The following is a 25,342-nucleotide window of genomic DNA, read 5'->3' as shown; positions in this document are numbered from 1 at the left end:
ACTCATGATACAAGAAAGAGACATTATTCTCAAAGTTAATCTTGAAACCATATCTACCAGTATCTCACATGTGATTAAACAGTCAAGTCTCTTTCTCTCTAAAATCTAAAAGGTTGCCTGCAGTCCAAACTAGACTTGGCAATTCGTGTTTTTGTGTCTTAAATGTATCAGACACGATTAAACACAAAACACATTAAGGCTAAATACGAACACGACACGTTTAATATTTGTGTCTTAAATTTGAAACACGTATACGTACACGTTTAATACACGTGTAACACGACACGACACGATTAACACGTTTTACACGTTTATTAAACGTGTCAATACACAACACAACACGATTAATAACACGTTTAACTCTTTTAACATGTTTTACACAATTAACACATTTTACACGATTAAATAAAAATATTTATAATTAAATATAATTTTATTATTTAAATTTAAAATCTATAATTATAAAAATAATTATAAAAAAAATAAATAATAACATCAAATATAATAAAATTTAATATAAATAACATACATAAAATTCATTATCATACATAAGGTTAAAATACACATTAAATAATTATTAAAAATTATTTATATAAGGTTAAAATAGTTTTTAACTATTAATGTTTAATAGGTTAATAAACGTGTCATATATACACGTTTAAACACGATAACACGATTAAGTAAACGTATTTAAACGTGTTTGTCATGTCTAACACGTTAAGACACGAAAATTTTCTTGTTTTAACGTGTCAGACACGATTAGACACGAAACACGTTAAAGGTAAACTCAAAACCTGTTTAACCCGTATCTTCTCGTGTTGTGTCCAAAATTACCAAATCTAGTCTGAACCCACCCAGGCGTTGCCCTTTGGGAAGAACAAACTGAAATTCGCCACGTACTCAAAGAATATTTTATTTAATAAAAGTATTTACAATTTAAAATATTTTTAGGTGGTTTTCTTGCTATGATTTTTACTTTTTCACTATCTAAAGTCATTTAAGTCGCAATAACTAACTTACAGAATTTAAACCTTTTATTCTATTTATTAAGTTGTTATGCAATGAAAAATAACATAACAAATGTAATCCTTTTGCTTTTTATAAAATAATCATTAGATTTTTCTGAAAAGAAAATAATCATTATATTGCATTTGAGGTACTAACATTTTAGAATTTGAAAATTTCAAGTATTTGCAATTTTAAAAATTATTATTTATAAAATATTTTTTATTTTTATAACTTAAAATTTATAAATAATAATTGATTAATTATTATTAATTAAAATATTATTTATTATTTTACGTCACTTTGTATTTGGATATTTTATAATAATTGATTATGTAAGAAAATGATGATATGATAATATAATATTTTTAATCTTTATATCAACGTTACATCAATATTATATATAAGTATAAGTTGATAAGTAGCATTTTAATTCATATTAATTAATCAATTGTAATTATAAGATTTTATTTTAATTTAAAATAAAATATAAAAAATTAATTTAATATAATAAAAATTATATTTATTTTAAAAATTTTAAAATAATTTTTAAAAAAGTTAAAATATTATACTTAAAAATAATCATGAGATTAAATTAAAACTCATGATATAAGAAAGAGATATTGTTATCAAAGTTAATCCACAAACCATATCGACGACTATCTCACGTGTGATTAAACAGTCAAATCTCTTTCTCTCTGAAATCCGAATGGCTGCTAGCAGTCAAAACCCACCCAGGCGCTGCCCTTTGACAAGAACAAACTGAAATTCGCCACGTACAAAAAGTCGATACCCCACAAAGACAAACGCAGACTTAAGCGAGTGAAATCACCACCCAATCACGTTCTTCCGTTTAACAAATTATTGAAGCAAAAGCCAATCTGAAATGTGCCTGGTGGGTAACTTCGCAACTGGCAACTGATTGTTTTGCCTATAAAAAGGACGAGTGTGGTTCAGCTTTAACAAGATCGATATACAGATCACTTCAATTATTACTTTCAACTCCTCATAGCATATCCTGTGTCAGTTTCAACTGTTTTTGAGAAATGGCTATGAAGCAAGTTGCTAGCTCTGCTATCAAAGCCTTGGCTAATTCTGGGTCATCTTCTGTTCTTACCAGACAACTCCATGTAAGCTAATTCGTGGCCTTTTGTTTTCGTTAAAAGTTGGGTTTTATTATTTGTTTTTAAGACTATTGTAGGCTTAGATCAACAATCTTTTAGGTAATTAAGTAGTTAATTAGATGGTTTGGATTAGCTTTGGCCATGGATCATCAGAAGGCAAGGAAGGGCCTGGCTAATTCCTTTGCATGCATTATCCAAGGGGTTATAATTTATGACTTGGTGTGGGAAAGTGTAGCTTCCACATGACACTGCAGCTACTGCTCAAACAATGAGAACCCCCCTTTTTTAACAAGAAAAATGAAAAAAAATTAGAATTTCTGGTTGCCCTGCGCTTCCGCTTTTCAGTACTCTAGTGGTTTAAGTGCTCATGTCTTCTAATCTTTGTTAACAGGCTTCTCCAGGGAGCAAAAAGATTGTTGGTGTGTTTTACAAGGCCAATGAGTATTACGAAAAGAATCCCAACTTTGTTGGTTGTGTGGAGGGAGCCTTGGGCTTGCGTGAGTGGCTGGAATCACAGGGCCACCAGTATATTGTCACTGATGACAAAGAAGGACCCGATTGCGGTAAGTATAAAGATGCCAATTACATTTTTCACAATATGCACATATTGTATTATCATTAACAATCATGAATGACACCGATGCCACCATGATCTTGCGTAGGAAAGTAATTTGGATGGTACAGGGTGGTGTGACCTGCCTAATTTGCAGTAAGCATCAAGGTTAACGCAATGAGTTTGATGGCAAATCGATAGATGATTGATACAATGTTATAGTGGAAAGCATTTGTTTCTGTCATAACTGTGTCAAATAGAGTGGCTCTTGTAGAGGTATATGACCATCAATTAGCTTGAAGCCTCGAAAAGACTTTATGTGCTATCAGAGTTCCTGATGGTATATGAAGAGCATTTTACAATGTTACTTGCCAAGTCTATAGCTAAGAATGCCAGCAATATTAGTTGCATCATCGAAAATAACCAGTGCATTACTATCTGTTGGTGTTATGATTCGAATAGCTAATCCATGGCATCCCTAGTCTTATCTTAGAAACTGAAGAGGGTAACCTGAAATAAACTTCACCTTGGACAAACTCATTAGGTATATGGACATTAAAAATAGTTAATTTGTGAAAATTTTTCAACTAATCCCGTGTCCTTATCGCAGAACTCGAAAAGCATATCCCTGATCTCCATGTCCTCATATCCACCCCCTTCCACCCAGCCTATGTTACAGCAGAGAGGATCAAGAAAGCCAAAAACTTGCAACTGCTTCTCACAGCGGGGATTGGCTCTGATCACGTAGATCTGAAGGCAGCTGCAGAAGCTGGCTTGACTGTTGCTGAGGTTACAGGAAGCAATGTAGTGTCTGTTGCCGAAGACGAGCTAATGAGAATTCTTATTCTTGTCCGGAATTTCTTGCCTGGCCACCACCAAGTTATTACTGGAGATTGGAATGTTGCAGGTATTGCTTACAGAGCTTATGATCTTGAAGGGAAGACGGTGGGAACTATTGGTGCAGGGCGTATTGGCAGGCTCTTACTCCAACGACTGAAACCATTCAACTGCAATCTCCTATATCATGATCGAGTCAAGATAGACCCAGAATTGGAGAAGCAGACTGGAGCAAAATTTGAGGAGGATCTTGATGCAATGCTTCCAAAGTGTGACATAATTGTCATAAACATGCCTCTTACAGAGAAGACAAGGTCTGGTTTTATTATTAGCTATTAATGTCCTAGTCCTTCTGTTAAATGTTGGTTACTGTTGTTTGATGTTGCTCAAAAAATTTGCATTAAATTTATCATATCTGTAATATTGTGATAGAGGGATGTTCGACAAAGATAGGATTGCAAAATTGAAGAAGGGAGTCCTGATTGTTAACAATGCTCGAGGAGCAATTATGGACACACAGGCAGTTGCAGATGCTTGCTCAAGTGGACACATTGCAGGTATGTTGACTATTTGAAAATTGAAATGTTCTAGTGATGAAATTTAATTTTGGGCCTTAAAATGTCTTCTTGCAGCCAGCATTTTTTGGATTTAGTTTGCCTACTTAAATTATAATGCTTTCCTTGGATGGTAAAGCTACATAGACATGTCTTCAATAAACAATTAAGAAGGTGCTTAATGAAACATCTATTCTTGGGATAGAGACAAGTATTGTGATCAACAGTTCCAAATTGCAAAATTGTCTCAAAGTTCTCGTCAATTGCACTACTTTAGGAACCCACAACCGGTTTCTGCAGACAGGAAAAGTTAATGAATTTCAGGGGTGGTCTTTCATTTTCTAAACTGTCAGGACAGTGCATGACATAATATTTCATTGACTAGAAAAGTTTCATTTTTCCTTCTTTAACAGATAAATTTTTTTTTCCCTCTTGATTTTCAGGTTACAGTGGAGATGTCTGGTATCCACAACCAGCTCCAAAGGACCATCCATGGCGTTTCATGCCAAATCAAGCTATGACACCTCATATTTCTGGTACCACCATTGATGCACAGGTATGTTTACTTTTATGTTTTCTTCTCCTTTATGTTCTTTCTTGCCAACAACTAAGATGAAATGGAACTTGTGCAGTTGCGATATGCTGCTGGAGTCAAGGATATGCTTGACAGGTACTTCAAGGGTGAAGAATTTCCTGCACAAAATTACATTGTCAAGGAAGGTGAACTAGCTCCTCAGTACCGATGATTTGTACTTCTTGTGCAAGAATCTGAATGTATCTTATGTCAGTCAATAAGGTCCTTTTGAAATTTCGTACTGTTTAGTGGTTCAATATTTCCTTTTTGGAGCAGAGTCCTCTGCAAATAATGTACTGCTGTGGTGTTGTACACTTTCTGTTTTGAAACAGAAACAAAGTCGTAATGAGTTAACTTTTGATGGTTATAATGCGGAGTTCATCCTTTATCATTGTGTGGTGGCATATCATTCTTTAGATAGTAGGCACATTAGTTATTTGGAACTTCGAATTTGATATCAAGAAAACACTAGTACTTATCAGATTTTCTTATAATTCAAGACTTCCAGTGAATGCTTTTGTTATGCCAGAGAAACAATTATAAACAGGATATGAGTGTAAAACGCTAGAGGATTCCACTTTCCTTAATAGCTGCCGGGTTCATAATTAGTCTACCCAAATCTCAAGTAATTGACAGTAAGTGAAAGGAGTCCCAATTTATCATTATCAGCAGAAGAGCTTTGAACTTGTATTGCACTCACAAGATGTTCCTTTTTATGGTGCCTTTGTCAAAAGCTTGCACAAGAATATGAGTTTCGGAACTACAAGAAAACAACAAGAACCAAAAACAGAGAAAAGGGAAACCAAAAGACTGGGGTTACAGTGTGGAAAGAGAAACAACCACCATGATTTATCTGCCATGGAGAACAAACCGATCAGGGAGTCTATGTTTTCAGTGAAGTATCGGTTTCCATTTCATCACTCATTTGAGGATGGAAATCATGGACCCATTTTCTTAGCTTCAACTTCCGATACACTCTTCTTAGCTTCAACTTCTGATACACTATGTAGTGTGAAGAAACAAAAGGATTCCATTTTGTTTAACAGTTCTTCTATGTCTCCCTGTTTTGTTTAAGAAATTCAAGGTCTTTCATTTGCAATTGTACAGCTTCCTTTGATAATGGCTTCGGTTCTGGAACAGTGTCTGCATCACCACCTTCTGCTACTTTCACTGCCTTGTCCTTGATAATTCTTTGTATCTGTGATTTCTCAACAGTTGGGAAAACAGCACTAAGCATAATATTCAGCAAGCTCTCGTCTTCCTCTTCTATTGGATCTCTCCCAAAGCAACAGACATAAATCGCATCTAGAGCCTTCTCAGCTCGAGTCTCCATGGCTACAGTAGGAGTCTCAACATTCAACTTTGCTCTCCTCTGTAGCGTGTACAAGTAAGTACTTATACAACAGAAGCAGTTCAAATGAGCATCAAAAACACAAGGAAACAACACAAGAATGGAAACATAAACACACATTTCACCCACATAGAATGAAGATCACAAAGCAGTTATTCACTATTCTGTTAGTCCAATTGTAAGCTCTTCACTACCAAGCTCTACGTGAAAATTCCACAGAACTATCGAAGCACTGTCACAAAATACAGAATCTAGCTACCAACCATGAGACTGTTTCTAGTATCTAGTTCTTTTTCATCTTTTGAGCTGGGTTAAAACTTCCTTTCCTTCACTATTAGTAATAAAATAAGGTGCTTGGCTTTACTCATTGAACATATCATTTGTATCAGGTCAAGTGTGATACCACACGGGATAAGGTGAGATGAACTGACCTCTCTTGCATCGCTCATCATTGCAATAAAATTCTGCTCTTCAAATTCAATATCATTTGAAAGCCGAAGCCTTGCTACCCCTACCAATATCTCCTCGGATTTAAGAAGACCAGCACCAACAGCTGCTAGCCAACAGCATAGCAGAACATACAAAGGATCCCCTGCCTATCCATAAAACAAACCCACCTCAGAATCTTGGTTCCAAACAGCATCTCGATAACATGACCAATTATAGAATTTTGTTACAATAAGGCACACTGTAATGACCAATTAATATAACACTAATGACAAAACACAATGGACAAATCAAACATATACAATGCCGGAAAGAATAATAAATCAGATAAAAAAAGGGTTTTTGTCAGAAGAAAAAGGGAAATTACCCGGCCTTTCCTATCTTGGAACTCATAGAAGGCTCTAGAATCAGTAATGGTACATTTCTTGCCAACCCTTCTTCTAAACTCTGCAAAATCTATAATATCCCCACCAACACCACCTTCATCACTAAAAATCCTAGCTACAAGGCCGATTACAGGGAGAGAGCCAATGACTTTGTTAGCAAAACCTGAGATGGAGTTTGGGTTTTCCATGTAAGCTTTGATACTAGCCAAGTAGCCATTGTTGGAGTATGATTGTTTTGGCCTAGGAGGTCTTATTTGGATGGTGTAAAGGTGATGGAAATGGAGAAGTGAAGGCGAAATTTGGTTGCATGAAGAGAAAAGTTGGTGAGTGTGGACATACGACGGAGAGGAAGAAGACGATGGCAGTGGCATGGCTGCCATGGACGTCGGAGTTTGGAAGTTAATCTCGTTGGATGCCGTGTTTTCAGCCGCACGTTTATATATGTTATCCACTTTGGAGGTTGGATTCTCTGCTTTTGTTGTGTATGGTTGTAACGGTGTGCTTTGGACAGGGGAATTTTCATTTTCTAAGCTGGTTATTTTGGGCCAATGGTGGGCTGCCTTCTGGCCCATGTCAATATACCTCTTGGTTTTTTCTTTTTTTTTTTAATTTTTGCTTTATAAAAATTGCCAAAAAAAATTATCAAGAAATATAAAGTAAAGAGAAAAATATGATTCTTAGCTTCCTTTGGATCCCCTTTTGTCTATTTTTTTAAATAATTTTAATGTGCTCAATAAAACTAAGGATTATGGTAATTATATGAATATTTAAGTACTTATATTGAATATCATTTCAGTTTTAAGTTTTAACAATTAAGTGTAATTAATGCATGTTTGGCATGTATTAAATTGCTCATTACTATCCTTTTATCCTTTGTATGGGCTATTTGATTTCTTTTGTCCGAAAAAAAATTCCTTTAAAAAAATCTACAAAAAATTACTAAAATTACTAAATATTTACTTGAAATTGAAATTTTCATTCAATAAAAAAATTAAAATTTCATAAAATGAGAAAGATATAAAAAAATTTCGAGAAACAGAATTAAAGTAAAACCTTTAATTTTGTTTAGAGACAATTTTAATATATAGATATAGATAAATAATTCTAAAATGATGAGAGACTCTTGTTTTGAATTAATTTTTCCATAAAATAAAGCTTTAATTTATTAATTAATTAATTAAAATTTAAATAAAAGAAAGAAAAAAAAAGGAATGTAAAAAGAGCCTAGAAAATAAAATTAAAAAAAAGGATATTCTATTAGTGTTTTCAGCTACACAAAATCCCACACATTAGGACAATCTCGGCGGCTCTGCCACTCCTCCACTCCCCCAAATTACGCCAAACACATCTTTTTTTGAATTTTCTTTTCCCTTCCACTTCCTTTCTCGTTTTTTCCTCGCAAAGCCTGTGTCTCACAAAAATGGGCGCTTACTGCAATGAAAATCTCTCTTTGCCTACGGCTTGTAACTTGTCTCCTTCGCACGATCTCAGGCTCTCCAAACACGTCCACGACAACGTCCACGGCAACATTTATCTCGATCCTGTATAAGCTTTCTCTATTTCCTTTTAACATTTTTAGCCGTTTTTCTATTACATTTTTGTTATTTGTTTCATGTTTGTTTTGGTAAAGTGACTTACAAATTAATTCAAAAAATATTCTCGAGAAATGTTTAGTTTGATATTTAATCAGAGTAGTGATTTTCTTCACTGTTTGGATTTACGAAATCAAAATCTTAAGAAATTTGAACATTTTTTTTTCTTATTGATACGAATATTATGTTTGAATTTTTGCTATCTTTGCTGACTCGAGAGTGAAGATGACTAGCTGACTGCTTTTTTATGGTTTTCTACCTTGATTTATTCTTCTTTAGTTTGATAAATAATTATTTACTTCCTTTTCTTTTTTTTGTTTGTTTGGTCGCAGCTTTCTTTGAAGTTTATTGACACAGAGCAATTTCAAAGGCTAGTTGACTTTTATTGCATTATTATTTTAGCTTTATTTTATTTTAAATCTCATTATTCATTTGTTTTTCCTTTTTCTTTTTTTATGGTATAGGCTTCGCGAGCTCAAGCAACTCGGTAATCTTTATATTCTTTTTTTATTCCTGTGAGAATGAATGTTTTTAAATTGCAGTTGACTAAATACGTGTGACTGAGATGGGTAATTTATTTAATAAGTATATTCTTCACGTTGAAACAAGCTAAAATAGGATATATCTGAAATGGCAGGGAATTTGTGTGTTTGTTAGATTCAAAGTAGGAATTCATGATGTTCGTATGAAATACGCATTTACAACTACAATATTATCCTCTTTGTTACATGCCAAAGTAGGCATAAATCATAATTTGAATACATCACAGGCATCAAAGGATAAATAGACAAAGTCTTCTGCTATTTCTTTTTTGTGTTATTTAAAATGTTTCAGTGATTCTTGCTATCAAAGAGATTTAAGAGTTGGCATTTACTTCATTTGTCTGCTGTTGCTCGGATGGAATGGATGAGCAGTCTGACTCCACCCTTTAGCATAAGTATCTACATGTACTCTTATTTGTTCTAAGCATATGATGTAGCATTTTAGCTCTTTATTAAAATGATGATATCAACAGTTTTTAAGTTAAAAGATTATGCTTTAATTATGTTGTGTTCTTGTCAGTTGCCTTGTTTGCCATTAATAAAATACACTTCTGTTAATGGGATCTAGGTCTGTTTACTTGTATTAGACTCAAATCAACTCCATTTCGTTGCTTTTGTGTTGATTCTACCCAAATTTATCCAAGGTTTCAAGTTTTTCGTTTCACATAATTCACTGAGATCACGCGGCAGGCTGTAACTTGCTTATGTGACTAACTTTTAACATGTTTCAGGAATGACACACATGGTTTATCCTGGGGCTGTGCATTCCCGCTTTGAGCATTCTCTTGGTGTGTATTGGCTTGCTGGTGAAGCCATCCACAAGCTCAAAACTTATCAGGTATAGAAATGTTTTGCACTTGTTCTTATCCTATTGTATTCTATGTATATATTCTAAGATACGGTTCTTCTAGGGTTTGGAGCTTGGTATTGATCGGTTTGATGTTCAAACAGTTAAAATTGCAGGTAACTACTACTGTTCCCAAAAGTTTTTTCTTCATTTCAATTAAAATGGTTCCTTATGGATTTTGTTCTTCCAATTGCAGGACTTCTACATGATGTAGGCCATGGACCTTTCAGTCACTTGTTTGAACGAGAGTTTCTCCCCCAAGTTCTTAATGGCTTCAAATGGTATATCTTACATGGTTTTATATGATGCATTTCTTCCTTGTTTCTGCTGTCATGAACTTATTGTGTCAAATGTAGTGCTGTTAAGCTGTGTGCCTAGGCGTTGAGGTGCAGTGCCAGACAACAAAAGTGCCTCAGACCCTTTCAAGCGAGGCGCACGCCTGGTGCGCCTAAGTCTGCTTTTTTTTTAAGGCGGTAGGCACAAGCAATGCCCGCCTGATTGAAATTCGCTTTCATTTCTTTCATTTTAATTTTTTTAATTAGCTGTACTTTTAATAGTAAAAACAGGAACAATATTAAAGTCATGAATTCTCAATTTTTGAGTATTCAACAGCAAACTTGAGACCATAAGGAAATCATTCATATTGGCTAAAAAAAAAACGAAATTTTGCATGTTTTGTAGGATAAAAATGGACTACTCTTTAGAGTTTATTATCAGAATTATATATCTTAAGTTTATTATATACACACACACACATATGTATACATATTGCGCCTTACTTCACTCAGGTGAGCGCTATTTTTGTGCCTTGTGCCTCAGGAATATAAGGGTTCTAGTGCCTAGAGTGTGCCTTGCTCTCTTGACAGCACTGGTCAATTGTTTTTGGTGGTTTGCAGTGTTTCTTGAAAATTTTACATTTCGCTAAATGCCATACTTTGCTTTTAGGTTGCATTATAGGTTACATTACAGGTTCCATTTATGTCATAATCTTTGATCAACCATTGACCTTACGTGTGTCACTCTAATGTCTTTTCCATAAAATGATATTTAAAAGTTAGTCAGTACATCGGGTTTTCTTCTTCTCTTGGGTGATGGTATGGCTTGAAAGTTGTATGTATCTTTTTGTAATCTCCTGTGTCTATATTTTGTGATTTTTTTGAGGGAGATGGAATTCTAAAGTGATTCACCCTCCCACTTCCTAAGGAAAAAATATATATATAAAAAATTGCTTTAAATATATGTTTTTTATTCATTTTAGGTCATATCTGTACTTTCCAGGGCTCATGAGCAAATGTCAGCGAAGCTGATTGATCATATTGTTGATGTGCACCATATTGATGTTGAAGCTGAGATGATTAAAAGAGTCAAGGTAAGCTAATCTTGTTTAGGAATTTTTTGCTTACACAATCTTCTTTCTTTCTTTTTTCTCCTGTATGCTTCTTTTGGTCACTATGGCATGTCTAGCATCCTCTTAACTAGTATTATATGCAGAGCCATTTGCATTGATGTTGCATATATTCCCAAATAAACTTAGAATGTCCTTATACCTTTTCTGTAATCTAGATACTAAGAAATCCTATGGTTTTGGAATTGTCAACTATTTTTAACCATATGGTTTCTTTCTTTAATTATCACTTTTAGTTATATATCTCAAATTTACAGTTGAAAAGTTTTGAACTGTGTCATGAGCTGGTGGTCTATTATAAAGCTATATTTTCTTGCCCATGAGTGGCATCAAAAACTTTGATGACATCTATGTTTTTATTTTCTCCCTCTATACATACTTCTAATTCCAGCTTGCAACTTTTCCTGTGTTTTTTACTTACTTTGATCCTCATGTATAATAACAATTCTTTTGAGTAGAGGCCCACTTTGGAAAACTAGGCGCATGTCAAGTCGTGCGTAAAATTTGATATCCTGTTGCCAGAATTGAGATTCCTTCATATTCATTTATTTATTTTCCAGGAATTGATACTAGCTAGCTCAGAGTTTGCACTACCAAAAGTAAGTGCTTATTTCTACGATCCATTTTTTAGGCATATTTTGATCACTGGGAATTTTTTCTCTCTAGTATTAGGAAAATGTATAGATGTTGTTGTTTCTTGTCTTTATTATTACTACTGTTACTATTTTGTACTTATGTTGAAGAGTGCAAAGGAGAAGCAATTTTTATATGATATTGTTGCAAATGGTCGGAATGGGATTGATGTGGATAAGTAAGTGATATTCAATTATTTGTTCATTACATCTTCCTTCCAATTCAAGCTCCAATTAAAGACAAGAATTTAACAAATGGAAATTCTACTTGTGTAGGTTTGATTACATTTACCGTGACAGCCGAGCTTGTGGCCTGGGATGCAGCTTTGATTTCCAAAGGTTTTTGTTAAATCTTTTAGGCATTTAGCTAATAGTTTCTGTTATCAATAGATAGATTTAAAAGCCAAAGAGAAACAATTTTAGAGGATTTATTTTTCCAGCATTATACATACTTTACCTCCTGCAGGTTGATGGAGACAATGCGAGTTTTGGGTGATGAGATCTGCTACCGTGCTAAGGACTGTTAGTATCATATGTTTTATTCACTTGCAAAGTGCATTGGTTTTTTAAAATCTCCTGCTTCATATTGTGTAATGGATACTTTTGCTAGATCTTAGCATCCACAAATTATTTGCTACTCGTGCTGATCTGTATCGAACTGTCTACACCCACTCTAAAGTGAAGGTATTCAAAGAATTAACTCTGTAGATTCTACATCATTCAAACAGATCTTTTTTCCAATGCTGATTTTTCTTTTATCTTTTCTGTTGCATTATTAGTTATGTAGGCTCCCTTTCTATCTGAAGTAGTAAAAATCTTGTTTCATTTTTATTGCAGGCAGTTGAGCTTATGGTAGTAGATGCGCTGTTGAAAGCAAATAGTTATCTGGAAATTTCATCTTCCATTCAAGATCCTTCTGAGTACTGGAAGGTTGAAGAACATGCTTAGCATTCTTTTGAGTGATTAATAATTTAGAGTCCAAATGTATAACGTACTGTGGTTTCTTGTATTCTTTAAATCCAGCTAGATGACACAATAATCAAAACTATTGAGACAGCTCCAGATGAAGAACTCCGAGAATCTAGAGATTTGATTCGGCGCATTCGCAGGAGAAATTTGTATCAGGTGGAAAAACATTGCTTTCAATTCACTTCTTCTTTGTGCTTTAAAAATGATTGCATGCACATAAGCATGCTAATCTGTTTATTGTCTCTCTTTGGCTTTTCATTATTTGAAAGTCGAAGCTTATGGTATAATGATTTATCTTCTGTGGCAGTTCTGTAATGAGTTTGCAGTTCCAAAAGACAAATTAGAACATTTCAAAAATGTCACTGCACAAGACATCGCTTGTTCCCAGGTCCTTACTTGATATTTTCCATTGACATGTGCATGATCTTATGCAACTGTTCTTGGCTAAAGGATTGAGTAGAGTCTCCAATGTTGATATCAAGCATTTTTACTTTAACAGAAAAATGGTGGAGTGCTGCTAAAAGAAGAAGATATTGCTGTTAGCAATGTCAGAATTGATTTGACTCGTGGAAGGCAAAATCCTCTTGAAAGGTATGATGTTGGATTTGAAGAGGCAAATATTTTCCTTGCTTTTCTGTGTTTAATCTGTGTCGATAGTCTCTGATATTTTCGTTTCTGTTCTTTTTTTTTTTTTCATTTCTACTCTTGCAGCATCAACTTTTTCAAGGTGCTGAAACTCACCTACCCTGATTTTTTTTTCTTTTCTTTCCTGTTTTTATTCATTGCTGGCTTAAAATGTAAGGAACTCCTCACTTCATCCTTTTACTCACTCTACACTCATGCCTATACTCAAACTTTGGACTTCACCTTCCTAAAGGAAGAAGAAAACACTAAGATTTAATGACTATGAACACGTACAATAAAAATGTTGTGCTATTTAATGACTACGCAAACATGAAAAGTGGACCTATATCAGCTGCATAAGAGACTGGAAATTGTTAATATTATGCGGTCTGGATCTTGATTAGGGATTAGCAAAATTAATCCAGATTAATTACTCACTTAAATTAAATGCAATTTGAATAAAACGGTTCAATCTAATTGGTTCATAGGTTCAATTGGTTTTTTAATTGGTTTTCGATTTTAAAATTTTTGGATCAATTCACTCAAAAAATCAAATTAATTTTTTATAAATATATATATTAATATATATAATATTTTTTATATATATTAAAAAGAATTGATAGTAAATTTAATTAATAATATACTTAAAATATATTAGGGTATTATATGTATATAAACAAATCATAATCATAGTAATTTAATATTAATTATATATATTTATTTATAAATTTGTATTAATGTGAAATTACAATTTATATACTTTTAAATGATATAATTTATATGTTAATATTATAATATATGATAGTAAATGTTTTATATATTAATATTTTATAATTATTACACTTTAGTAATGTTTTGTAGTATAAAATGTTATGAATATATTTATAATTGTATAAATATATTATATGTACATATATTTAATTTATACATACACATTACTATAATTTATAATAAACTTGATTTATATGATTACATTTGGTAACTTTATTAGTTATCACCTTAGATTTTATAACATATTGTTTATAATTAGTTATTATTTGTACAAATTTTGATATAAAACATTATAACATATAAGTTATGTCATTAATTTCATATATATGTATATAATAAAGTCATATATTATATATACATATATTTAATTTATACAAAAGTATTACTATAACTTATAATAGACTTTATTTATATTATTACACTTAATAACTTTATTAGTTGTTACATTAGATTTTATAACATATTGTTTATAATTAATTATTATTTATACAAACTTTGATATAAAACATTTTAACATATAATTTGTTCATTAATTATATATATATAATAAAAAAATATATTATATATACATATATTTAATTTATACATAAACATTACTATAACTTATAATAAACTTTATTTATACTATTACACTTAATAAGTTTATTAGCTATCACTTTAGATTTTATAACATATTGTTTATAATTAGTTATTATTTATACAAATTGTGATATAAAACATTATAACATATAAGTTATATCATTAATTTCATATATAGATATAATTATGGATAAAGTTCATAAGTTTTAATATTTTAATTTATAAAAAAAAGTGATAAAATTTTAGTCCATTGGTCCAATACCGGACCAACCAAATCAATTCTATATTTGGTCGGTTTGATTTTTCCTTATATTTGGTCGGTTTTGATTGGTGTTTTAAAAATGATTGATCTATTTGGTCCTTAACTATGGTGGATTAATCTATTCAATCCACCCATTTGCTCATCCCTAAGCTTGATACTGTTTAAGTATTTTATATAATTTCCTTTGGAGGTGCAGCTTTCTGACAGAATTAGTTTCTGGCCAGGATTATGAGAGTGAGGAGAAGTTCCCCATACCGGATGGTCGCATCAGTCACTTGCTGCCTACATCTTATCAGGATATGATCGTGAGGGTGTACTCCAAAAAACCTGAATTGGTCTGTGAATCCAAATGCGATTATTGTTTGTTTGTTATTTCTCTTTTCCTTTATTCTGTTCACACTAACATCTACTTTTTAATGTACTAATGAGCAGATAGCAGCTGTCTCAGAGGCATTTGAAAATTTTCAACTAAAAACTTATGGAGTTAAAGCACAAGTGCATGCTACACCAGAGAAGAAGAAACGGCGCTTGTGAGGTTACATTGTGTTGATTGTTTCTCCTTGTTAGTCCCCTTTTGTCTAAAAAATATATAGAGTATATTTTCATTTGCCACACAAAAAATAAATACAGTTCAAAAGTTATACACTAAATGCGTTGTGAAGTAAATGATATTAGTTATTTTAGTTTCCCCTCAACTTGGAAGAAAGAATCATACGGACATCAGATGAACCATTTTGTATAGTTGGTCATTTGTTATTGGGGATTTTGTATCAACTATCCGTTTGCTGCACAAGGAAAAGTGTATGTTTGCAAGCTATCAAACTTACTGCTGTCCTAGTACCGTGGGTTTATTGACGTACACAAGGTTCAAGGTGTGCTATTTATGTTACTCTCTACACTTTCTAGATCAAGTTTTAACATTGTTCCATGAGAATTTTACTTTAATTTTACTGTTGAGCACTTGATAAGCACAACGTCGAGTTTGTTGGTAATGTTCAAGACGGGTTGGAAATGCCAATATCTGATAAATTTTAGTGAATGGCATGGTGCACTCCAACTTTCACCAGGTAAGAGTATACTCAGTGTTCCATGTTGTCTAATTGAACTTTGATTTCTGCACCATTTTGCAAGGAAAAATTCAAGATGATTGCTTAGGGATGCCTCTCATACGTATTCATGTGTATTGCTTCTGTAGATGGGAGCACTCTAGTTTATTACACATACATCTACAATTTGATATGTGAGACAGAGAGCTGCCATCGAAGGAGCTTTACAAGAGTATATGGTAAGGATTTTCTGTCGGTACTATTAATATCTTGTTGTCCTTTATTGTATGTTCAAGTGTTCTTCTTCGGGGCAAATTATTGGTCCTGGGATTTGTTTGACTCTTGCGGAAAAGGGCAAGGCCCTGGAGGCCTTGACAGTCAAAATCACGGGCGTCACTGGCTGGTCTCTAATTATTTCCGAGTTCCCTTGAGGAAAATTGGTGAAACAATTGGGCCTCTGGTCCCGTGACTATCTCCTCTACAAAACCCCTCTTTTCTTTTTCTGATGCCTGCATTAAGTCAATAAAGGCGGAACTTCACGTGCTTGATGATGTTTGAGCAGTGCAATGAATAGTGTTTAATTCATGGGAAAGATACTGCTTTGGGGGGTCACTGTCCTTTCTTTCTTTTGGTTTTATCTCCATCTGCCGCCCTTCTTCCTCCATCCTCAAGGGCCGCGGCCGACAGTTAGATATATTAGGGGGCGTAATCTATATAGTTGAATTTTTGCAAGATAATAATTGCTCATACAACTTTTTAACTATAAAGTCTTGTTTGTCAATGCATGATTCATGCTACATTAGCTTAAGCTTTTTCCTCCTCACCTATAGTTTTTTATTTTTATATTATTTTGAGTTCATTTAGTAGTTAAATGCTACTTAAAAATTGGAGGCCATGCACTACTCCCTGCAAAACAGCCACTTCACTTATTATTGTTGTTACTAGTGATATTTTTGTTCCCAATGAATGGCATCTTAAATATTGTACCCCAATGAAATGGCATCTAAATTTTTGTTAAATGAAGGAAAAAGAATATATTAAGTCATGAATTCTCCCTACTTTATTTTCCCAGTCAAAATTCTGATGATTACTCTTTCCAAACCAATGGCATCAAAGCCCCAAAAACATGAAAAATCATTAGGTTTTAGGTTCCATTCTTGGATTGCACGGAGAGTACTGCTTAAGGCCCCATCCTCCTTTTGAACAGTTTCTTGATACCCAATAAACTTTGTTCTCAAACGAAAACTAAGGGTCACCTCTTTACTTACGAAAAACAGAGGCCAACCAAAGTGTTCCTCACATAACCCATCCCTTTCCCCTTTGTTTATGGGTTTCATTTTCTTATTTGGTTTCTTTTTGCTTAAAATAGAAGTTTTTGTAGTATGCAATAATGTAACCGAACTTCCCATTTTTAGTAAAAGATTGATAAACACTTGACCCACCCCGAAGGGTACATTATTGTCCACTCTTTTCCTGTTACCCAATCAATATCCGACAGCTGGTCGATTTTTAATTCAAATTAAAAAAAGAAAGAAAGAAAATAATGGAAAAGCATTTCATGGTATAAAACTATAAACCAATTTGTGAAGTTTTAATAATTGACTTGTTTAAAATCCAACAGATGGTTTGAGACACAAGCAGCGGTGCTGATGTGGCAGCATATGGTTGTTTCTCTTATCAACTCAAAAGGATGAAGCTATGTATAAAGTTAAGTGATATCTTCTCTCTAATCTATTATGAAATGTTATGGATGTAGGCAAGAGTCCTCACATGCAAAGCTAGCCGACTAGTCTGGCATCTAACAGTATTCTTTTCCCACAAATAAAATTAGGAAGAAAAATTCTTTCAAAAAAAAAATTAAGAAGAAAAATTTTCAAATGCTTTTAAAAAAGATGATACTTTTTTTTTTGTTTTCAATTTTCAATTCAATGCTATTCATTCCCTTGAGCAATATATAATATAATAAATCTTATGATATTAATAAGAGATAAGATTGTTTCTTGTTTCTTTTGATAAGATTTACTCATTTAGATATCAATATTTATTCTTTTACACCCAAGAGAAGACATAATGTTATCCTAAAAACGGCAACCATTGAATAGTCTTGAGGGTAACCTTCGATGCCAAAACTTGCGTGAACAACACACTCTTTTTTTTCCCTTTTGTTAAGGCATGAACTACAACTCTTAAATACCCAAAAGAATATAAAAAACATTATCTTCTCTTAGTATTCTGTTATGACTAACTAATCCATATATATATATATATATATTTATTTATTTATTTATTTATTTATTCTAGAAATGAGGACAAAATTATCATAACTACAATCTTATCCTCTCCCCAAAAAATTTTTAGATAAAAATGATTTGCTTTTAAAAAAAACTCAAACCCAATTCTTTGATTGTTGAATGAGATGTTTAGATATATTTAATTATGAGATTTATATAATTTTTTCGTATGTTAAACTTTACTGCTTATTAATAATTGGTTACGTAAAATTTACATGAATCTGGCTTAATGATATTATTTATGAAACTACTTAAAAAGAAGTATTCAAAATAAATTCTATAGTGTTAACGTCATTGTCCACAAGAAAAAAGAAAAGTTGAAACCAATGAGGGAAAAAAATCAAACACTTTACAACTTCCATTGTAACTGTAAGGTGTAGGAACAGGAGTATCGTCCCACCATCATGAGAAAATAAGAAAGGGACAGTTTAAGTTTCACTTACAACACAGCCCAAAATACACATAAAAAAGAAGTACATTTGACCGTGAATCCAATACAACATAAGTACTTAAAACAAAAAGACAACCGAACAAAACAAAAGGGCCACGAGGGGGAGAGAGATACAGAAGCAGCAGAAGAAGAGAAGAAAGAAGCAGAAGCCAGAAGGAGCAGAAACAACAACAGCCAGCAGTAACACAAGAAAACCAAAAGTGGGTCACAACAACACACGTCGTCTTCAGGCAAAATCCATGTGCCCACATGGCTGTTTGTGAGTTTTGAAAGAAACAAATAAACAAACAAAAAAAACCCAACTTTTTTTATTACTTGTTTTTCCTCATATTTTTATATATATACATATACATGAGATTGTCACTGAGTTCTAGTTTTTAGTATAGATTTTGGACAGAGAGACCCAGAATCAGAAGTAGCTCAAACAAGAATAGAAAGTGAAGAAAAACTAAGAAAAAGGTTTCCAAAAATTGTTCCTTTCTTCTTCTTCTTCTTTTTTTTTACTGTTTGCTGGTTTCTGAGAGTAAAGTTGTGATTTATAGTTGGAGTTGAGAAGATGAAGGAGAAAAGTGAGAGTGGTGGAGGAGGGTATGTAAGAGCAGATCAGATAGATCTGAAGAGCTTGGATGAGCAACTCCAAAGGCATCTTAGTCGAGCATGGACGATGGAGAAGAACAAGAACAGGAAAGAGGAAGGAGAGGAAGGTGGTGGAGGTGGAGAACAGCTAAGGCCAAGCAACACCATGAGAAGACAAGAGTGGGAGATTGATCCTTCTAAGCTTATCATCAGAGGTGTCATAGCTCGTGGCACCTTTGGTACTGTTCACCGTGGTATTTATGATGGCCAAGATGTTGCTGGTATTGATTTTTTTTCCTCTCTTTTTTCTGTTTAGGATATGTTTCTGAGTACCCATTTGCTGTTGAAACAATGAACTTTTCTCAAAATGACTTTTTTTTTTAAATTGTTGTTCATTTGGTTCATAATTGTAAAACACTGAAACTATAGATTTCACTCATTTTTCTCTTTCTCTTTTGGTTTCTGTGAAAACCCACTAAGGAATTAACTTTCTGTGCATGATGAGGTGTTACATGGAGTTACATTAGGCACTCAAGATAAAGCTATCACTTTAGGCCTTCTTGGTTGGGAGGTTAAACAAAATGAAACTGTTAATTTGACAATAGGCAGTGGTGTTGAATAGTCAATTGCGTAATTTGGTTTTTATTCCTCCACCACTGCTGACCAAATTTGGAGAATCTCAATATCAATAGTATTATCATTTTTATCATAGCGGCTTTCTGAGATTTGCAGTGGTGGAGTTGAATTTTAAGGGTGTTTTGTGTCTAGCGTGTTAGGGGATCAAATATTTTAATGTTTCTTAGTTCTTCACCTTCTGTTTTAATAATCTTATTTCAATTGTTTCATTTGTTTGGTTGTTGAGAAAATGCAGGGGAAAAGAAACCAGAACTTTGAATCTTCAAATTTAAATAAGTTGGTTATAAGAACAACAACAACAATTCCCATGCATACACCTAATACTGGAATGAGTTTTTCCCTTCTTAATAGTAAGCAACATGAAACATCTATCTTTATCATAATTTCTATCTGCTTCCCAGATTTTTAAACTACAAGAGGGAAAAATGATTTGCTAATGTAGCAGTGATTTCCTGTTATGTGAATCTGTTAATTTTCACAAAGCAGTTTGTGATTGAAACTTGTAGATCTAACTTCTAGAAATCCGTGATTCACGAGATTTTTTGAGGTGGCAGTTAGTTGCACTGCTGCAGTGACTTAAATGATGTTATTCTTTTTTCTAACCTTTCATGTGGCCTAATTTATTATTGATATGCACTCATCTTTTTTCTTTACTTTTTGGATATAAAAGCTAGAAAACTTAAAGAGCCTCATTGACATTGTGAACTTTCATGTTCTGGCTAGCTAAAAAGTTGCCAAATGGACCTTATCTCCTCTACTAGAAAAAAACACCACCCAAGTATTTTCAGTGAGCTACACAGACTTAAATGCCTCATTAATCAATGACTAGATTTGGGACCATCAGGTTGCTTTTTGATTGATCATAAGGACACTTTATTTGGTTATTATTTTTTCTATTGTTCTTTCATGATTTTCAGTTGCTTTTCTATTAATCTATGTGTGAAAAATAGAAAGAGATGTTGGACCTTTGCTTATATGTTTTGTAACTACTTTTTTCTTTTTTCTTCCATCATGCTTAGTTAAACTCCTTGACTGGGGAGAAGAGGGCCACAGATCAGAGGCTGAAATAGCTTCACTTAGAGCAGCTTTTACACAAGAAGTTGCTGTGTGGCATAAACTTGATCATCCTAATGTAACAAAGGTAATGTTTCTTATCTTCGATAATTACCTTTTTCAGGTTTCTTCACCCTTTTCCACATCCCTGCAATCAAACTAAATTAGCCTAGTATAATATGCTAGCAGGACAAGGACTGGATCATGATCCTTTCCTCACTCTTCTTGACCCTAACCCTAAAACTTGCATGTTTAGACTTCGGTGCATGAGCCTTTTGGTTAGTTCATTTCATCTTGAGGGTTGAAGTTTGAAGCAACAGTGAATACTAACAAGTTAAGGAACTTTGTTTCCACATAATGATATTACTGAGAAGTTTGTGTAGCATTTGATTTCTTTATATGTTTCGTGTGCACTTATCTCAGTTCTAGTTATTATCTTTCTGATTTTACTCTTTTAAGTATGTCAACTGGGTAATAAGGATGTTGACAACAGTGTGGGGGTATATCGGATATGTGAGATCTGATGCTGACCGGAACACATATACTGTAATATGGGCATTATGGCATCTGAAGCCTCTTTGTTATATTGGTTGGATACTTGTTTTTGTCTTAATCTGTGTGCTAAATTTCTCATGCAGTTTATAGGGGCAACAATGGGCTCGTCAGAGCTGAACATACAGACAGAAAATGGTCACATTGGCATGCCAAGTAATGTTTGTTGTGTTGTTGTTGAATATTGTCCTGGGGGTGCACTGAAATCTTACCTGATAAAGAATCGAAGAAGGAAGCTGGCCTTTAAAGTAGTTATTCAACTGGCACTAGATCTTGCACGAGGGTCAAATTCCTGTTCCTTATCTACACTCTTTTTGTTCTTTTTAATCTATAATTTATGAATCATATTCAAATTGTAACTTGTAATTTAACTTAAAGTTCCCCTTGATCATTTGTGTTGACACTGTTGCTTTGAATACTTTTTAGGTTGAGCTATATTCATTCCAAGAAGATAGTCCATAGAGATGTCAAAACAGAAAACATGCTTCTGGACAAGACACGTACTGTGAAAATAGCTGATTTTGGGGTTGCTCGCCTTGAGGCTTCAAATCCTCACGACATGACTGGAGAGACTGGAACGCTTGGTTACATGGCCCCAGAGGTACACAGCTTATATGTGCTTTTATCTGAGTTTTGCATATCTCTTTGTCTCTCTATCTTTCTTGCTTGTGAATGATGGTATTTAGAAATTCATTTGGGTTTTACAATCTAGCTCTCTCTCTCTAACCTGTTTGGGATTATGGTCTCCATAAGAATTTAAAAAGCATTTTAGAACTTTGCTCATTTGCATTTATTTACTGAGGGGTTCTGTAATCAAACTGTTGAAGAATATGCATGCCGCTCAATTTTTGGGTTAATTCTTAAAAGTGATATGCTTGGATTACACCGTTTCTGAAGAGCATAGTTTATGGATCTGCTCTGCTATTGAAGTTGTTATAGCAGCCCTAGAAAAGAGATTGGATCTGTGACTTGATCTCTTTTCGGTATATGTTATTGGTGTTTTCCTACAAATTTGACCCTTTCAAGCATGAGTATCTGAACCAGAGCCGAAATTTCTTTATATAGCATAGTTTGATACCACTGGCTTAGCTTTGCCCTGAAGGGACATATATACCATACCTGGCAGCAAGGCAGTTAGTTGAGGCTCAATTTACTAGAATTATCAGATGTAGGGTCTTCAGTCCGAATTATGGCAGCTACTGTTGGATTCTTGGCTTGTTCTAGCAAGCATTTTTACATATTTAGAAACAATTTAACTTTCTTTTGGGCGTTTGGACTGGGAGGGGAAAAGAAGAAAAAGATGGGGTAGATTCAAGAAGCTCAAAACATTCTGTTCATGTGGATAGTCACTGATAATTCAGCTTTGGTTAAATGAGATTATATGCTGACTTCTTACAGCATCAAATCATTTGTATCTAACCTATCATCTGCCGTTGATCAATTGAAATGGGACAGGTCCTTAATGGCAATCCCTACAATAGAAAGTGTGATGTGTATAGTTTTGGTATCTGCTTGTGGGAGATATACTGCTGTGACATGCCATACCCTGATCTCAGCTTCTCAGAAGTGACATCTGCTGTTGTCCGCCAGGTAAATGATTGATCTCGGATGATATTCTTGGTTGCGAAAACTATGAACTAGGATGATGATTCTATATCAATTGTACATAGAGTACAGATACAACAGCTCTTAGTAATACTCCATTGTACGGTTTTTTTCTACTCTCGACAGTTCCAAAGGTATTTGAGAAATATATAAGTGATAGATGATAACATGGATTTTAAAATACAGAATCTGAGGCCAGAGATACCTCGTTGCTGTCCGAGTTCTCTTGCAAATGTAATGAAGCGATGTTGGGATGCCAACCATGACAGACGGCCGGAGATGGATGAAGTGGTGTCCATGATAGAGGCTATTGACACATCGAAGGGCGGAGGCATGATCCCGCATGATCAGCCTCAGGGTTGTTTGTGTTTTAGGAGATATCGCGGACCTTGATATTGTTACACCCCCTTGAATCAAAAGGTGCTTTCAGGGTAGAGTCCAATTTATTCATATTTAATTGAATTGGAAAGATGGCAATGTAAGAGCTGAAAGTAGGAAATTGTGGAGTTTATTGGCTAAAAGAAATTCCGCAATATCTGCTATTCGAACATGCATTTTGTAAAGCTTTTCTTTCTTTATCTTTTCCCTCCTCCTTTCTCCTCCTCTATTTTTCTTCATTTAAGAGTACTCGGTATCTGATCCACCGGCCAGTTATATAACAGGTGGGCCACACACACTCACAGAAGCTTTGATGTCCCCATTAAGATGATCACTGGCTTATCAGCTATCTGATATTGTGCATGCAAGAAATGCTTTTCCTAATAAATTTTACAAATGCTTAAAGCTAATGATAACATTATTATTTTTAAAAATGTAAATAAATTATTATTTTTTATTATATTTAATTAAATTTTTATATTTTTATTTTAAATTAAATAAATTTTTGTGATTAATAATTGATTAATTGTTATTCCACGACATGAGCAGAATGCATTTTTTATATTACCATTACGGGAATGGCTGGTATGTAATCTCCAAAAGCATCAGCTGATTTTAGGCAACCCATGGTCTGTTGTATTCGGTCTGGTGTGTTGGCATCTGTGGAAGTGGCGAAATGGTGTGGTGTTTGATACTGCGCCTACTCCAGCTAGAAACCGCCTCAGTGTGGTTAAAAGTGTGGCAACTGCTACAACAGCCGCACTAGCAGAATTTGACGGCACTTGGGTTGATAGAAGAAGGAAAGGAGTCCTGATCGGATGGAGGGCTCCACAGGCTGGCTGGGTATGCTTGAATACGGATGGAGCATACAAGAAATCGATAGACGAAGCCTCTGCAGGGGGAGTAATTCGCAACTCAGAAGGGGAATGGCGAACCGGCTTTGTGGCAAAGCTAGGCTTATGTTCAGCATACAGAGCTGAATTATGGGGAGTGCTTCACGGTCTGCGTCTAGCTTGGGATTCAGGGTTCAAAAAGGTGATGGTACAAGTTGACAATAAGATAGTTGTTCAGGCTGTATTAATGGACAAGGTACTACCATGTGCGAATACTGATTTAATACGTGCAATTAAAGACATTTTGCAAAAGGAGTGGGAGGTCCATTTTGTGCATATATACCGTGAAGGTAATATGGTAGCGGATTATTTGGCTAATTATGGTTTTGTTTCAGTAGATTCTTTTGTTTCTTTTGAACATCCTCCGATTCCGATTGGAGCAAGAAGCAAGAAAACTATTAATGTCCGATATGTTGGGAGCCTCTCTCCCACGGATGATTCCAGTTCAACAACAGAACTTTTTTTTTTAAAAAAAAAAAATTGTTATTAATTAAAATATTATTTATTATTTTATATTTAAATGATATTGATGTGGGAGATAAAAATTAACCCATGCTTATATCATTATATTATATTTGAAATATTATATCATTATTTATTAATTATTATAATATATCAATATGACATGATATAAAATAATAAATTACATTTTAATTAAATCAATCATTAATCATAAATATAAAAATTTATTCAATTCTAAATAAAATTATTAAAATTTCTTTAAAAGTAACTTAAAAAATTATTTAAAATTTTTTTAAGTACTATGCTTTACTGATATAACAACCAAGCCTTTTTGACATATAAGCA

The 25,342-nt window shown here is 33.6% G+C and overlaps 4 protein-coding genes across 8 annotated transcripts; 3 read left to right on the top strand and 1 right to left on the bottom strand.

The window, feature by feature from the left end:
- LOC18600748 (formate dehydrogenase, mitochondrial) lies at positions 1,905–5,038 on the top strand. Its single transcript, XM_007031387.2, has 6 exons — positions 1,905–2,135; positions 2,521–2,692; positions 3,293–3,833; positions 3,952–4,076; positions 4,517–4,629; positions 4,706–5,038. Exons 1-6 carry the CDS (start codon positions 2,052–2,054, stop codon positions 4,817–4,819), a joined length of 1,149 nt encoding a protein of 382 aa, XP_007031449.1. The 5' UTR covers positions 1,905–2,051; the 3' UTR covers positions 4,820–5,038.
- LOC18600747 lies at positions 5,277–7,321 on the bottom strand. Its single transcript, XM_007031386.2, has 3 exons — positions 6,813–7,321; positions 6,430–6,594; positions 5,277–6,019 (listed from the first exon to the last, which is right to left on the bottom strand). The coding sequence occupies exons 1-3, from the start codon at positions 7,209–7,211 to the stop codon at positions 5,699–5,701; spliced, it is 885 nt and encodes a 294-aa protein (XP_007031448.1). The 5' UTR covers positions 7,212–7,321; the 3' UTR covers positions 5,277–5,698.
- Positions 8,091–15,982, top strand: LOC18600746 (deoxynucleoside triphosphate triphosphohydrolase SAMHD1 homolog). Of its 4 annotated transcripts, XM_007031383.2 has the most exons (19): positions 8,094–8,374; positions 8,756–8,793; positions 8,888–8,910; positions 9,697–9,803; positions 9,877–9,928; positions 10,009–10,093; positions 11,091–11,181; positions 11,778–11,816; positions 11,961–12,028; positions 12,126–12,188; positions 12,316–12,371; positions 12,460–12,533; positions 12,687–12,779; positions 12,873–12,974; positions 13,126–13,206; positions 13,318–13,409; positions 13,530–13,545; positions 15,279–15,389; positions 15,487–15,982. In XM_007031383.2, exons 1-19 carry the CDS (start codon positions 8,252–8,254, stop codon positions 15,586–15,588), a joined length of 1,416 nt encoding a protein of 471 aa, XP_007031445.2. In that variant the 5' UTR covers positions 8,094–8,251; the 3' UTR covers positions 15,589–15,982. The 4 variants fall into 4 exon arrangements, with proteins under 4 accessions (XP_017975663.1, XP_007031447.2, XP_007031446.2 ...); XM_007031385.2 differs by lacking the exon at positions 13,530–13,545 and having other exon boundaries at positions 8,092–8,374; XM_007031384.2 differs by having other exon boundaries at positions 8,093–8,374; positions 11,778–12,028.
- On the top strand, positions 18,607–23,847 carry LOC18600745 (serine/threonine-protein kinase HT1). Of its 2 annotated transcripts, XM_007031379.2 has the most exons (7): positions 18,615–19,301; positions 19,385–19,699; positions 21,074–21,195; positions 21,746–21,942; positions 22,086–22,260; positions 23,115–23,249; positions 23,451–23,847. In XM_007031379.2, exons 2-7 carry the CDS (start codon positions 19,399–19,401, stop codon positions 23,655–23,657), a joined length of 1,137 nt encoding a protein of 378 aa, XP_007031441.2. In that variant the 5' UTR covers positions 18,615–19,301; positions 19,385–19,398; the 3' UTR covers positions 23,658–23,847. The 2 variants fall into 2 exon arrangements, with proteins under 2 accessions (XP_017975507.1, XP_007031441.2); XM_018120018.1 differs by lacking the exon at positions 23,115–23,249 and having other exon boundaries at positions 18,607–19,301.

Source organism: Theobroma cacao, chromosome 4 (genome assembly GCF_000208745.1).
Source record: "Theobroma cacao cultivar B97-61/B2 chromosome 4, Criollo_cocoa_genome_V2, whole genome shotgun sequence".
NCBI classification, from domain to species: Eukaryota; Viridiplantae; Streptophyta; class Magnoliopsida; order Malvales; family Malvaceae; genus Theobroma; species Theobroma cacao.
The sequence above is the reverse complement of the archived record's forward strand: the minus strand, read 5'-3'. Positions and strand labels throughout refer to the sequence as shown.

What these genes read in the sequence shown, in the direction of transcription:
- LOC18600747 (XM_007031386.2), bottom strand. Translation starts at nt 7,211, where the DNA reads ATGGCAGCCATGCCACTGCCATCGTCTTCTTCCTCTCCGTCGTATGTC. An exon ending in TCCAAGATAGGAAAGGCCGG is followed by an intron (nt 6,595 to 6,812) that starts GTAATTTCCCTT and finishes TTTTATGGATAG; the next exon opens with GCAGGGGATCCTTTGTATGT. An exon ending in TGATGAGCGATGCAAGAGAG is followed by an intron (nt 6,020 to 6,429) that starts GTCAGTTCATCT and finishes TACACGCTACAG; the next exon opens with AGGAGAGCAAAGTTGAATGT.
- LOC18600746 (XM_007031384.2), top strand. Translation starts at nt 8,252, where the DNA reads ATGGGCGCTTACTGCAATGAAAATCTCTCTTTGCCTACGGCTTGTAAC. An exon ending in TCAAACAGTTAAAATTGCAG is followed by an intron (nt 9,929 to 10,008) that starts GTAACTACTACT and finishes TTCCAATTGCAG; the next exon opens with GACTTCTACATGATGTAGGC. An exon ending in ACTCCAAAAAACCTGAATTG is followed by an intron (nt 15,390 to 15,486) that starts GTCTGTGAATCC and finishes ACTAATGAGCAG; the next exon opens with ATAGCAGCTGTCTCAGAGGC.
- LOC18600745 (XM_007031379.2), top strand. Translation starts at nt 19,399, where the DNA reads ATGAAGGAGAAAAGTGAGAGTGGTGGAGGAGGGTATGTAAGAGCAGAT. An exon ending in TGATGGCCAAGATGTTGCTG is followed by an intron (nt 19,700 to 21,073) that starts GTATTGATTTTT and finishes CATCATGCTTAG; the next exon opens with TTAAACTCCTTGACTGGGGA. An exon ending in GCACTAGATCTTGCACGAGG is followed by an intron (nt 21,943 to 22,085) that starts GTCAAATTCCTG and finishes AATACTTTTTAG; the next exon opens with GTTGAGCTATATTCATTCCA.
- LOC18600748 (XM_007031387.2), top strand. Translation starts at nt 2,052, where the DNA reads ATGGCTATGAAGCAAGTTGCTAGCTCTGCTATCAAAGCCTTGGCTAAT. An exon ending in CAAAGAAGGACCCGATTGCG is followed by an intron (nt 2,693 to 3,292) that starts GTAAGTATAAAG and finishes TCCTTATCGCAG; the next exon opens with AACTCGAAAAGCATATCCCT. An exon ending in CCTCTTACAGAGAAGACAAG is followed by an intron (nt 3,834 to 3,951) that starts GTCTGGTTTTAT and finishes ATATTGTGATAG; the next exon opens with AGGGATGTTCGACAAAGATA.